Here is a 12,394-nt window from a genome sequence, read left to right on the forward strand (position 1 = left end):
CCCCATCTTTCTCAGGGGCGGGGGGAGTAAATGCAAGGTGTTGAATTTTTTTTTTTTTTTTTTTCCTGAGATGCAGGGTCTATGCTCTTATCTTGTGTTTATGCTGTAAATCCATGAGCTAAAATCATGCCTACAGTTACCTCAGAACAACTGCTGTGCAGTAGCTTTTTATCCCTCAGACAGTGTTTGATCTTGTTTGTGTATCAAGAGCAAGGAAAATCATTATTTAAGCTTGGCCTTTAAGGCCTGTATTACTGATCTGGTAATAAATCCCAATATTTCTTTTTTCCAGATGAGAAGCCTTTTGTAGTGGAAGATACCTACTTACTCTGCCCAGCACCTGTGCTACGAGAAGTTGGCATGTATGTGTTTTCTAAATACTCAAGTATTTACTTTGCCTGTGGGAAAATGAGTTTGTGTCATCTCACTTTATTCTGTTGTTTTTATATGCATTTAATTCTGACATTGTCTTTTGTGCTTGTTGGGTTAATTGGCAGTTGTGCATTGGAGCACAGGGAAGAGAGCACCATCAATGTGAATTAATCTGTACAAAAGGCTTCTCTGTGCATCAGGAGCCCAGGTTCCAGAGGATATTATCTAGTAGAGGATTATAGACTAGCTGGCCTGACTTGTTTCTTGTGGATTTTTTTCAGGGAAGCAGCTCTTCAAGTCAGTATGAATGATGGTCTAAGCTTCATCTCTAGCTCCGTCATCATCTCCAGCACACACTGTGTAAGTTTTGATTTGTGTGCCTAAAATGATTCAGTAGGATGGTGGTACTTAACCACAGATGTTTGTTATACTGGTATTAGGGCTTCCAAGCTGAGCAAGCCTCGTGTGCAGAGGATCCGTTTCCCTCTTTTAAAGGTGAGCTTGTGAGTGTGGTAACATCACATTTTGTATATCATGTGTGCCATAATGTGGCAAAGCTCTTGAGTCTTCAGTAAACACCTTGGACTCTGTATCTCCTGTAGGATGCAGACCAGAATAGGACTAGTAGCCAGTGGTCTGGAGCTGTCTGTGCCTGCTTGTCCACTGCACAGTGAACAAGAAGCAGGTCTGCTGGCTTTGTTATCTAGTCTGTTTCCTCCACAGCAATGGTGCTGCTAGTTGTGAAAGGCATATGGCAGTTGTGCTCACACCCGTTGTCTGAAACCAGTATGGTTGCCAAAAAAATGCAGGAGATTCTCCACTGAAGTAGCTGGCTTTCAGCTGGCATCCTTCATTGCCAGTAGTGAGTTGCTGCACTCAGTCTCTGGTGGAATCGGGCAAAGGACAACGAAGCCATTTATAATTCATGGTATTGCTGAAGATGCTGCTTCTTCTAAGTCAGGGTTGTTGGGAATAGAGCATGAAATGACTTGCACTGAAGGAGGTAGTGGAGGAATTAACTTTGAGTTCAGAGCAGTTCTTCATGCTTCAGTGTATTCAGCTGTATTCATCTATGGGAAGACCTATCTTCTGTACAGGGAATGGTTGAGGTGCTGCTTTACTTTTCCCGTGTACTGACTTAGTAAACTATTTTTTGGGGAAGCCAAAATCTTTCTGGTAGTCTCACCAGAAAGACTTGAAAATCTGTCCATGGCCTGCTTTTCTCCCTATCTAGTAAAGGTACATCATGTTCCCCTACAGAGTAAGTGAAAGGTGAAGTTGTATAACATGGGATTACCGGCAGTCTTCTGTGGTCCACAAAGTCTGATGCACATGATGAGAAGTCTTTTGTGTCACTTGATCTTGATACTCGTTCAATAAGGACAGGATTGTATGGAGAGACGGTTTTCGGAGCTTACATGAGAGGTTATATTCCAAAACTTACAAAGACTTCCTTATGCCTTAAAAGAAGGGAATTTATTTTATTAGTTAATTTTTTGGTTCAAGTTCTCTTTGCTCACTGGCAAAAATGTGTTTGCATGTTGTCGGCAAATTACAGGAATATTTTCCTATGTTTTGTTCACAGGAGGCAAGACCTGGGAAAGAATTCTTAGAGAAAAATTATTCCTTCCTGATATGCTTTCTTCTGGTGATAGAATTATTATTTCTAGGTTATAAGAGATGAAATACCTGTTCCTTTTCTTTTGTTTTAATAGCTGTAAGGAAACTTTCAAAAATACTTACACTTCACGGCAGCGCCTACTACTATGATGCCTCCAGACTGGGAAAATGGATTTGCAGTGCAGCTAAGCAGCCAGAATTCAAACCCAGATCCTACATCCAAACCTAGATGCAGTGACATTCAGTGGCTGCTTTGAAAATTATATCGCAGGCTTCACTAATCGAAGAAGTTACTTCTGGGTAAACAGGCGTTTTTTCTTTGTAGTAGTGGGGTTTGTTTTTCCAAGTTCTTTTTAAAGATGAAACTGTTTACCGAGACTACAGTCCCCTCTTTAATTAAGGTTACAAGGGCTCCAGTCCTGGAAATAGCCCTATACAAAATGTGCACCAAATGATTTGTTTAATTGACTTCAGACCTGAAAGTTAGGTCTGTTTGAAGACCTGCAGCCAAATTGAGACAGTCAGAAAGCTGTGGAATGAAGTGATGGTAACAAACAGGGGAAAAAAAAAAAGAGGTTTTCTTCCCTATGTGCAAAGTAGAAATCAGTGCTTTCCGTTTCCTCTCTGTGCTGTATTTCAGAAATGATCAGGTTTGGAAAGAGGTCTGGAGTGTCATCTTCAAAAAGCTTCCCCGATGGCAATCGGCAGTGACTTAACATGGCAGCCCCACACTTGCTTTGATGCGAGTGCCTTAAACACAAAACTCATTGCTCTCCAGAAATGGCTATTTAATGGGAGAAGGAACAAAGCAAGGGGCTTGACAGCCTGAGAAGCTTTACCATTTCTTTATTTTCTTATGTAGCTCCGTAACAAAACCTTCCTATGCAACATGTAAATAATCCGCAAATATCCCGTGTTCCCTATAAACAATACCTGTCCTGTTCTATGAACTATCAGTTTTCAAGGACAATCTGGAGGCAGTCCAGGGGGGAAAACTCAATTAGGAGCATAGCTGAAGCAGATAGCTACATACCCAGCAAGAAAAGGCCAAAAATGAACAGTCACAAAAGTCAGTCAGACTTTGACTCCTACGTTATGAATATAGGTATTTGAAGATCAGGACAGATAGAGCCTAGACATTGAACTATCTAATAAGCTTTTTTTATCACCCTAGCTAGCAAAAATTTTACTGTAGGTTTTCATGCTAGGGATACTCGTTCAGTTTCTCATAGGTTAATAGAGCAAAGCTATTTTCTACTAGCGTAGGTCCCAATCTTTATTTAATATCTAAAGACTCCTAGGAATGAGGCAGCTAAATACATGTCAGTTTTATCGAGCAGTGAAAACTCTAGAAGAAAGAAAACACTTTTCACCTTAAATAGGTCACTTTTGGGGAAGAAACAAGGGATCAAAACCTTTGCCTTTTCTAGAAGTGCATCACAGCTTCAGTGCTGTAACTCAGCAAGACTTGACTCCTGCGACTGCCAGAAGCAGGGAGGGAAGAGTGCTTAGTACTCCTGTGCTCACATTGTGTTTTCTAACACTGAGTGCCAGCTGCTGAAAATGGGATACTGGGATTTTTTGTCTTGCCCAGTGCTGTAATTTTTGTGAGGTTGCCAGTTAAAAGTGCTTTTCACAGACTATGCTGCCTTCATATTCAAATACTGAATGCGTGGCAGAAAGTGTTCTGTGCGCTTGTCCCCTGTAGGAAATGTCACTGTTTTATGTCTCTGAATGCCATAATGCATATGTCTCTGGTATAAACTGACTCCCTCTGGGAATAGGCAGAGCTTTTTGCTTGAGCCCATATTGCTTAACTGTGGTAATTATACTCATTTTTTCCCCTGGAGGTGTAAAATCTGCTACAGCATTTCAAGGGGGAGAAAATGAGGGAAGGTTAGAAATGAAGACATACGTAACTGCTGATTTCATCTCGTCCTTAGTCTGAGACACACTTAAATACATCTCACTTTTCAGCATTAAGTGATACTACTTGTCAAATCTATCAACACCAAATTAGACCTCACTGTTTGAACGCTGGCTGGGGTTTTGGGGTTTTTGTTTTGTTTAAAGGAGTCACATGTACAGCTAAAACAGCCTCAGAGCTTCTACCTATGCTTTGAAAACTGGGCACTTTGGAATCCACGTCCTGGACTGCAAGTGGTCTGTTGTGCTTTGAGGGACTTCTGTTTTCCCTAGCTTTCAGCTTCCTGAAAGGTGGCAGGCTTCAAGGTTTGCAGCCCCAGAAAAAGTGCAAGGGGTCTCAGAAATTAAACTGCATAGGTTCTGTTGTTTTCTGCCTTTTGCTCGATTGTTTGTGCTTTCCAATATCAGAGCACAGGTGTGACTGTATATGCTCTTAAACCTCCTTTTCCATGGGACTCAAGGAATTGCTGGTTTAGGTTCCCAAAGTAAAATTGCCAGAAGTGCTTAAATTTTGTTTTTTAAAGTGAGTCTCCAGGCTTTCCTGGTACTTACTGCAATTCTTTCCTCTCTATCAAAAAGTAATTGATTTTTTCATTTCACAAAAAAACCCAGAAGAACGTGTGGGAGAGACTTGTAAAGATGCTTTTGTTGCAGGGGATCTTTCAGCTTTTCCATTTTAAAGCACATTTTGGGAAGGCTTGCAGTCACATAAAAGTGATCTCGGCTGGATCAGGTGGAGCAAAATCTCCATTTAAAAAAGAATCAAAATTCTAGGTTGGCGCAGTTCTTTTCAAGCGTGAGGTATGAAACAGTCCAGGGGAGGTCTTTGGGGATTTTATTTTGTTTTTCTTCCTTGGTATTTTCAATATGAGTTTTTAGAGGCAAGATAGTCAATTACACACAGGAGGCCCTTTTAAATCCCTTGTGGTAAGTATCAGTCTGGAATTTGCTCAGGCATGTTAGCCAACAAATGAAAGTCCAAATGCAAGGTCCATCTTCTATCTGCTGCATAAGGAAGTATCAGTCAGAACAAAGCTCGATTCCCCAATCCCATGCAGAGGCCTTTAGTTAAAGGTGGAGTTGTCATTTTCTGGACATGGTAAAAAGTATTGACTGGAATTGCATGGGACTGCTCAGTTTTCAGAGTGCAGTCTTTACCTCAAAGAAGAGTGAAAGAAATAAAAAATAGAGAACCAGGTTAGCAGAGGAGGATGTTTTTGTTTGTTTTGGTGAATGCAACTCCCTCTCCCACCCTTTTGTTAGTTTCTCAGGAATAGTGCTTTTGTTGTGTTTTGCTACCATGTTGGCTTTTCTGCTGGTTTGGTGGCTCTAAAGACTAATGGGAAACCTAGCTGGACAATGCCAGGTGCCCTCAAGATGATAAAAGTGTCAGAGCATATATGTGTCTGTCAGGGATGGAAAATAACAGCATGCTGGAGAGAGACCAGGGGTATTGCACCCATGAAACCATAAGGCCAAGCCTACCCCATTTAATCATGTCTCCACAGGTGGTTAGGGGCTGCAGCATACATTCTCACAGATCCCCCGGTGGTGCAGGGCAAGAGATGGTATGTACTTCAGGGGGGAGGAAACTGGGAAGGCTGTGTCCTGCTCACCTTTGCAGGGTGCCTGCAGCACCCTTGGGGAGCTGGGCTCAGTAGGCAGGGGCCCATGTGTCAGTAAGGAGCAATGAGGACAAAAAGGAGTTTTGCTTGTTGGAAGAATACAGTGATTTCCATTTATCAGTCAAAAATGGGCCAGACGCAGGAGGAGTTTGGTTGGGCAAAGCATTTGTTTTATTAAATTATGGAATGCAGATGAGACCCTCTAGCTTAGGGCAGAATGATACTGCATGTAAATTTCAAGCTTGCTTGTGCCCTCTCTGTGGATGGCTAATACTATTTTTTATTCGAAAGTTTTGCTGACTGCACACCCCAGACTGAGGATTAGTGGCTGGCTTCTGGTAAAGCTGCTAACAGCGGCTGGGTTTATTTCAGAAGCAAGAGGGTAACACTGTGTAAATCAGGGGCTGCAGACAGAAGTTTAATCCTGCTCCCCACTAATTTACGTATTACCCAGTTAACTAAGACAGGGCTGTCCTGAGTGTAATTTAGGGTGTTATGTGGCCTGGGCTATGTGACCACTGGCAGCTACCCCAACAGAACAGGGGAATGGCTGGAATGAGTGCTCTTAAGGTTTGGAGACAGCATGCTGTTTATATGCTTAGCTGGGGGATAAGGTGCCAGCATCTCCAGTATGACAAAGCTCAGCTGGCTGGAAGTATTTGATGAATTTGTCTCTTAGCTTGCTTGTCTTGGAGAGTTACTAATTTATTTCTCTGAAGTTGGCTTTTCAATATCTGTACCTTTTAAATAATGTTTTTCTTTCATTTGAATGTTCCCCTGTGGGGGGAAGGAATCCCCCCTTCCATACAGAGAGCACTGAGTCTGTGTTGTTACTGCATTACCTAAGCAAAAGAGAGCAAAACCATGCAGGGACATCCAGGTGACCTCTGCTGCTGCAGAAGGTGCTAAATGGCAGCCCTGAATATTGAAGCCTGCAAAGGCCAGGCACACCTAGGGACAGGGCATTGCTTCTAAAGGAATGTTCTTAAGGCTGTGACATCGCACTGGCCCTGAGAGAAGCTGGGCTTGTTCCTCTGTGTTCTTTTGGACAAGGTAATCTCTCCTCTATAGAATCCAATGTGGATTTAAAACCCTTCTTCCTTCCAGCCCTTGGAATCAGTTGTGACTGCTTGGACTTGAGATTTCAGGAGGAGGCTACTCTTGAAAGCATTCTTTAGTAGGCTAAAGATGTGGATGTGTCCTGCGCAGCTGTTTAGCAGCTGGGTCCTCCAGTTCTGAGTGTCAAGGAGGTATTCTGTTTATAAATAATGTTTAATTATCAGAACTTGTCACTATCTGTCTCTGTTGCCTGACTCAAATTAGACAAAGGCCCCTTCTGGGGACAAGACACATACACCCCCACTTTCTGCTGATATTCTTTCTTGCTTGGCCTTTGTACTGTAGTCACAATTACGGACTGACTTGCTCTAGGTGCTGTGTAACCACAGAACACAAAGGCATATCCTACCCCCAAATTGCTTCTGTTCAACTTCTTGCAGCAAGGCTATTCACTTAAATTGTTACAATGCTCTTGCTGTCAGCCAAGCGCTCTGAGCTTTCCAGTGCCTCAGAAAGACATCATCTCTCAGGGCGGGCTGGGCTGTCTGCTCTGCAGGTAAATGAGGTGCCTTTGTTCTCCATTGCAGAGGTCTCTGTGCAGTATGCTAGCAGAGGCCAAAAGTACGCAGTAACTGAATAAAGCTGTCGGTGATTACAATAAGGACTTCAAAAACAATTGGACACATTTAGGCGTGACTTTACAGTAAGGGAACAGTATGTTTTAACATAGCATGAAAGACTAAATTCCTGTTGCCATGATCAGTTTCCTCTCTTTAGCTTTTGATACTAGAATTTTTTAATGTGCCTCTATTTACAAAAGAGGCATTAAGGCAGAAAATAAAGATTAATGTATCTCCAGTCCCAATCTGGAAGTTGACAACTTACATTGCTACAGGTGTTATCGTGTGGTTGCACACTTTCTACTTTTTATCTGACTGACCAGAATATCTTAATTGGGTGGCAGATAATTAATGATGAGAGTTTAAAAGTAGTTTCATTCTATTGCTGACATCAGTGGACCTTTAGTAGTTGGAGGCACCAAGAACTATAGTTTACTCTCTGCTAAACGTAAAAACCTCATCTTGTAACACCAATAATATAGGGCATAGGACCACAAATGCAATGGGAACTGAGCATCCTCAGCTTCCACTAGTGCTAAGACTAAAAAAAAAAATTAAAAAAAAAAATTTATTTCTTCTTCAGCTATTAGTCTCAGCATACCACCAATTTCCTATGTGAAGTTGTCTCACATTAGGCTTTAGTGGTATGAACACAGTGTGCATTGCTTTCATTTGCACCTGTTAATGCCTGGGGAGTGTATGCTGCAGTGGTTTTCCCACTGCTTGAAGAAGAATTAGCAAGTAATGGCTGGTGGAGTTGGGAAGCTCTTAAAAAGGGATTTACTCCTGTTCCCATGTTAGGACTTTGAAGAACTGAAAGAGGGAGAAAGTATTAAATGCTGCTTTATGAACATGTATGCATGCAGATGTGCACAGAGCAGGTTGCACACCAAGCATTGTCAGGAAAGGGAATATACAATAGAGGAAATAATTTATAAGGCAGAGTTTAGAGGCAGGAAGTCAGTCCTACTCTGTTGACTGGAGGGCTGCTGCCAAGTTCTTCAGTGCAAAAAGAGTATCTCGGAGGGAAGCCAGGATGGGAATTAAAATAAGTCTTTGTTCGTTTTCTAAAATGCTCCCAGAAGAGGAAAAAACACTAATGACCTCTTGCACTAGTAACTCTCAGTCTCAAAACTGGAAGGGAGGTGAAAACTGCAGGGCTGCAGTGACAGCGTAAAACAGGTCTTCCTGGGCAGCTCTTGACTGGAAGAGCAAGGAGCATCACTAGCTGATATTCATATACGCCTTATGTCACCTAGCGAGAAACATGTGATGCTTTTTTGCAAGAAGGCAAGACAATGGACGTCCCCACACGTGGCCTGGGAGAACATTTCTGTGGCAGGGTGTTAGACTTGCCTTAGATTAGCATTGATTGAAACTCATTTTTATTTGCCATGTGTATCTAGTTCGTAATGGATGTCTTCCCGCGTTATGCCCTGTTCCTTCAGGGCTAGGGGAGTTATGCTTATAAAAAGGAGTGTCTTTCAGCTGAAAGGGGACATGTTGGGTCAGGGCAGTTTGGGGAAGCAACTGCATTTGGGAGGCATATGCAGTGCTTAAACCAGGCTTACCCTTGTAAACTAAGGTCCTATCCAGTGCTCGTAGATACCAGGCCCTCCTCACCTGAGATGCTGGTGCTCCAAACCCACTCTTGGCTGGGAAGATCTCAAGGTGGTTAAGCACACTGCCAGGCAGTTAGCCATTCCAGATTTTGGAAACCAGAGGAGAGCTGCTGGCCAGCAGTTGGGCCAAGCCAGTCCTTGGCTGTGGAAAGGGGCTTCTTGAAATGGTAAATGTGGAAGTGAATGGATGCAATGGCTTATTGCACCTGACAGCAACTTGGGGAAAGAGAAAGTCTTGCATAGGCAGATCAGAGAACTGGTTATCTTGTAATGAAGCAGTTACCTTGGTGGCAACCATTGATAAATGGCTTGGGATGATTGGTGAGGTGACAGGTGGGGAACAGGCCTACCATTCTGGAAGGAAATAGTCCCTCTGGTCTCACACTTCCGGTTGCAAGGGTTCAGGAGCCATTGAAGTCTGCTAAAAAGGAGAATTTGGCCTCTTAACCTCGACAGGCTTTGCATTTGACAAAAGGATGTGGGTACTGGCACAGCTTTATTACATCTGGGTATCCTGGTTTTCTTCCTGTGGCTATTTGAAACTGAAGGAATTTGCACCTTTGAGTTAAACAACAGTGGGTGGATTTGATCTTTAAATATGGAGAAAGAAAAAGTTAGAAAATCAAGAAAGCACTACAAGTTTGTAGTAAAAACTAATGATGCCCTTCACTGAAGGTGGTTTTTTTTTTTTTATTTAAAGGGAATGTAGTTCACTGCTAAAGGAGGGTTTTTTCAATTGCAACTTTGTTCTGGGCTGCACAATTAAGGCTCTGCTAGTTACCAGTGTTTCTAACTCTGCAGGCAATTAAAGTGCATTCACTATTGTATCAATAGAGGCTTTATGAAACTGCAGAGTAAATTTAATGAGCACTTTTCTAGGCCCTTGACCTGTATATTATTAGTTGAGGTATTGCTCTGTGGGAATTCCAGGGCATATGATTTCAGGTTTGTTTCTAAAAGAAATTGCTCTTAAATGCTTTATGCTGCAAGTATAATAGGCAGTGAATGTTTTTGCTAACACAGGTCACCCTTAGAGTTAAATGTGCAGAGATTATTTCACTCTAATATTGCTACGTGGGCTGTTTTATAATACCCTTAAGCGTGGTAGGCATATTACAAACAGCATGTTTCTATGGTTTGGAAAGTAGGGATTCACAAAAGAGACCAATAAATTGGAGGTGGGAGCAGAATCACAGAATGGAAGTTTTGAAAAGATTTAATTTGGGAACATCAAAATAACTTGTGGATATGCGGACTTTTTTCCTGTGACAGTGCTGAAATTAACTAGAAAATATGTGCTATAATCTCTGCACGCATGTACACCTCTAATAGTGAAATCCCATTTAACATTAAGTTGAAACAGAACACTTTGAAACAAAATGTTTTGTTTTATTGAAATGTTTTTCCGTTGAAAATGTGATTTCAATTTAAACTGAGTTTCAGAAGGAAACTTATCCCAAACACGTCTTGTTGTGTGGGTTCAGGTCATGCTGGCATGCTGTAATGGCCTGTGAGGAAATTCTCCTGTTCAGCTTGTGGGGGATACATGAGTGTTAGCTCAAGGAAGGTGCTCCTGAGATTTATTTTTTTTTTAAGTGCTGCTTAAATGCTACAAATCTCATAGACATGAACAGAGTCAAGACATTCCAGAGCTGTAGCATGCCGTTTTCCTTCCTTTGCTCCCTCACAAAGAAGTAAACTCAAGTCAAACCATAAATGGTTGCTGTTATGACAAAATCTAATTCCACAGAATTTTGTCTGCTATTATTCCAGTTGCTATTCACCTCCTGAAATGGATTTAAGATGATACTTGTTAAGGACTGCCTTCAGGCACAAATGGAAACCAAAATAACTGCTTAGGTTTCACCTCAAAGGTTTTGTTGTTTAGCTACAAGTGTTGGCGGACAAGAGATGGCTGTTTCAGAATAGGAGCTCCTTGTACTTCCTCGATCTAAACAGAAACATCGACAACCAAACATGTACTGTCGGGGGGGGAGCACTCAAGCTGCTGGCATTATTTCAGTGCAAGTGTGTGTGCAGATTGAACCTAAAAAAAGTGCTCAAGAGGCCTCTGCCTTTGTGCTAGCTGATTTCAGGCCTGTGATGTCCCAGCCACAAAGCCAAGGGTCACACACTCACATCCAGGACAAAACTTGAGGCCTGACAAGATGCTATGATCTCTGCCTGTAGCTGTAGGGTGTAATTATTAAGATGCTTATCTGTAGTTAGTGTGCTTGAAGGCTTGCAGCTAAGAGGCCCTGCTTCCTTTGATCTGTGCTGCTTTCTGCAGTGAGGCTGTTAAAATTGTGACACCTTAAGTTTGATGATTGACAGGTAATGGCATGACTAGTGAGAGACCTGAGCAGATGTGCAATGGCATGAAGTCTTACCACTATTTTTAGCCTTTGGTTCAGAATAGGTCTCTTGGCAGTGAAATTCAGAGGTCAGGAGCTTTGTATCAGAAACAGTAAAAGAATTTGGAGCATTTTACCAAACCCGATGGGATGTCTGAGGAAGCTGGAAAACCAAAGAGGTGGGTAAAGGCCTTTGGACCTCAACACCTCTGAATGGGGAGGCACCTATCATCTGAAGACTACTGAATCCCAATACTGATGTAAACTATATGCAACTGAAGAGGGAAAGCTCATCAGACTGTAGGGTTTTGCCATGTGTTTCTTCATAAACTATCCCACCAGACCCTACTGTATTTAATGCAGGGTCCCAGATGCAATGCCTTATGGGTGAGGCACTACACTAGCCTGGGACTGGACAAACTTGAATTCTACCATCACTTCTGCCATATCTGCCTTTCAGAAGCCTTGCGAACACTTCTGTTTAGCTGGAAACTTTTAAGTATTTCTTCTGAAGGAAAAGCACAGCTTGTTTTTGTAAGCATAAACACAGCAATCAAGGATTAGAGAGTTGTTTTCCCTGACCAAAGATTTTTTTCCTTGTAACAGAAGGAGTAATGATTACTCCTCCTTTTTTCCATGTGTTTGCCTGCTCTGTTTGGAGTGTGAACTCTTCAGGACAAGGGTTGTCTCTTGCTCTGGGTTTATACACCATATGGTGGAGTGAAGCTTCACTGGTGTTTATGATGGCCTGTAAAGCAAATAACATAGGATGCTGGAAAATTCTTTTGTAAGCAGGCTCTCATCTCCTTTCAGCACTGGAAGGAGAGGAGGGAAACAGATCATTGCCAGAGGTGCGTCTCATTTCACAGCACAGTATACTTGGAAAAAAGGAGCTGAGAACACCTCTACTGGGTGACCCAGAACAGGTGTTCCTTGCTCGCATCCCCTGCTGAGCTTGGCTCCCACTCCAGCAGCCTCACATAGATGCCGATCAGAGACTAGTATTGCAGAACAGTGCATTCAGTGAGTTTTCATTTCCTTTTAGAAATTAGGCCAGATTGTTTCTGTTATATTAAAAAAAGTTCCTGTGTGTGATAAAATAAATGATAGACATCAGTTTCTGTTGCTGTGATGGGAGAGTCCTCAGGAGCGTTGGGCAGAAATAGAGAGTGTTTCCTTCACAATAAAAGCTGCCT

The 12,394-nt window shown here is 42.2% G+C and overlaps 1 protein-coding gene across 1 annotated transcript in view; it reads left to right on the top strand.

Moving 5' to 3' along the window:
• Positions 1-12,394, top strand: part of ANTXR1 (anthrax toxin receptor 1) — a 108,547-nt gene that overhangs the window by 43,577 nt on the left and 52,576 nt on the right. The window contains exons 11-12 of the mRNA XM_010562875.1: positions 293-362; positions 654-732. Coding sequence (XP_010561177.1) covers positions 293-362; positions 654-732 — 149 coding nt within the window. The remainder of the gene's footprint in view (positions 1-292; positions 363-653; positions 733-12,394) is intronic.

The sequence above is a fragment of the Haliaeetus leucocephalus genome, unplaced genomic scaffold (genome assembly GCF_000737465.1).
Source record: "Haliaeetus leucocephalus isolate CR32 unplaced genomic scaffold, Haliaeetus_leucocephalus-4.0 Scaffold162, whole genome shotgun sequence".
NCBI lineage: Eukaryota > Metazoa > Chordata > Aves > Accipitriformes > Accipitridae > Haliaeetus > Haliaeetus leucocephalus.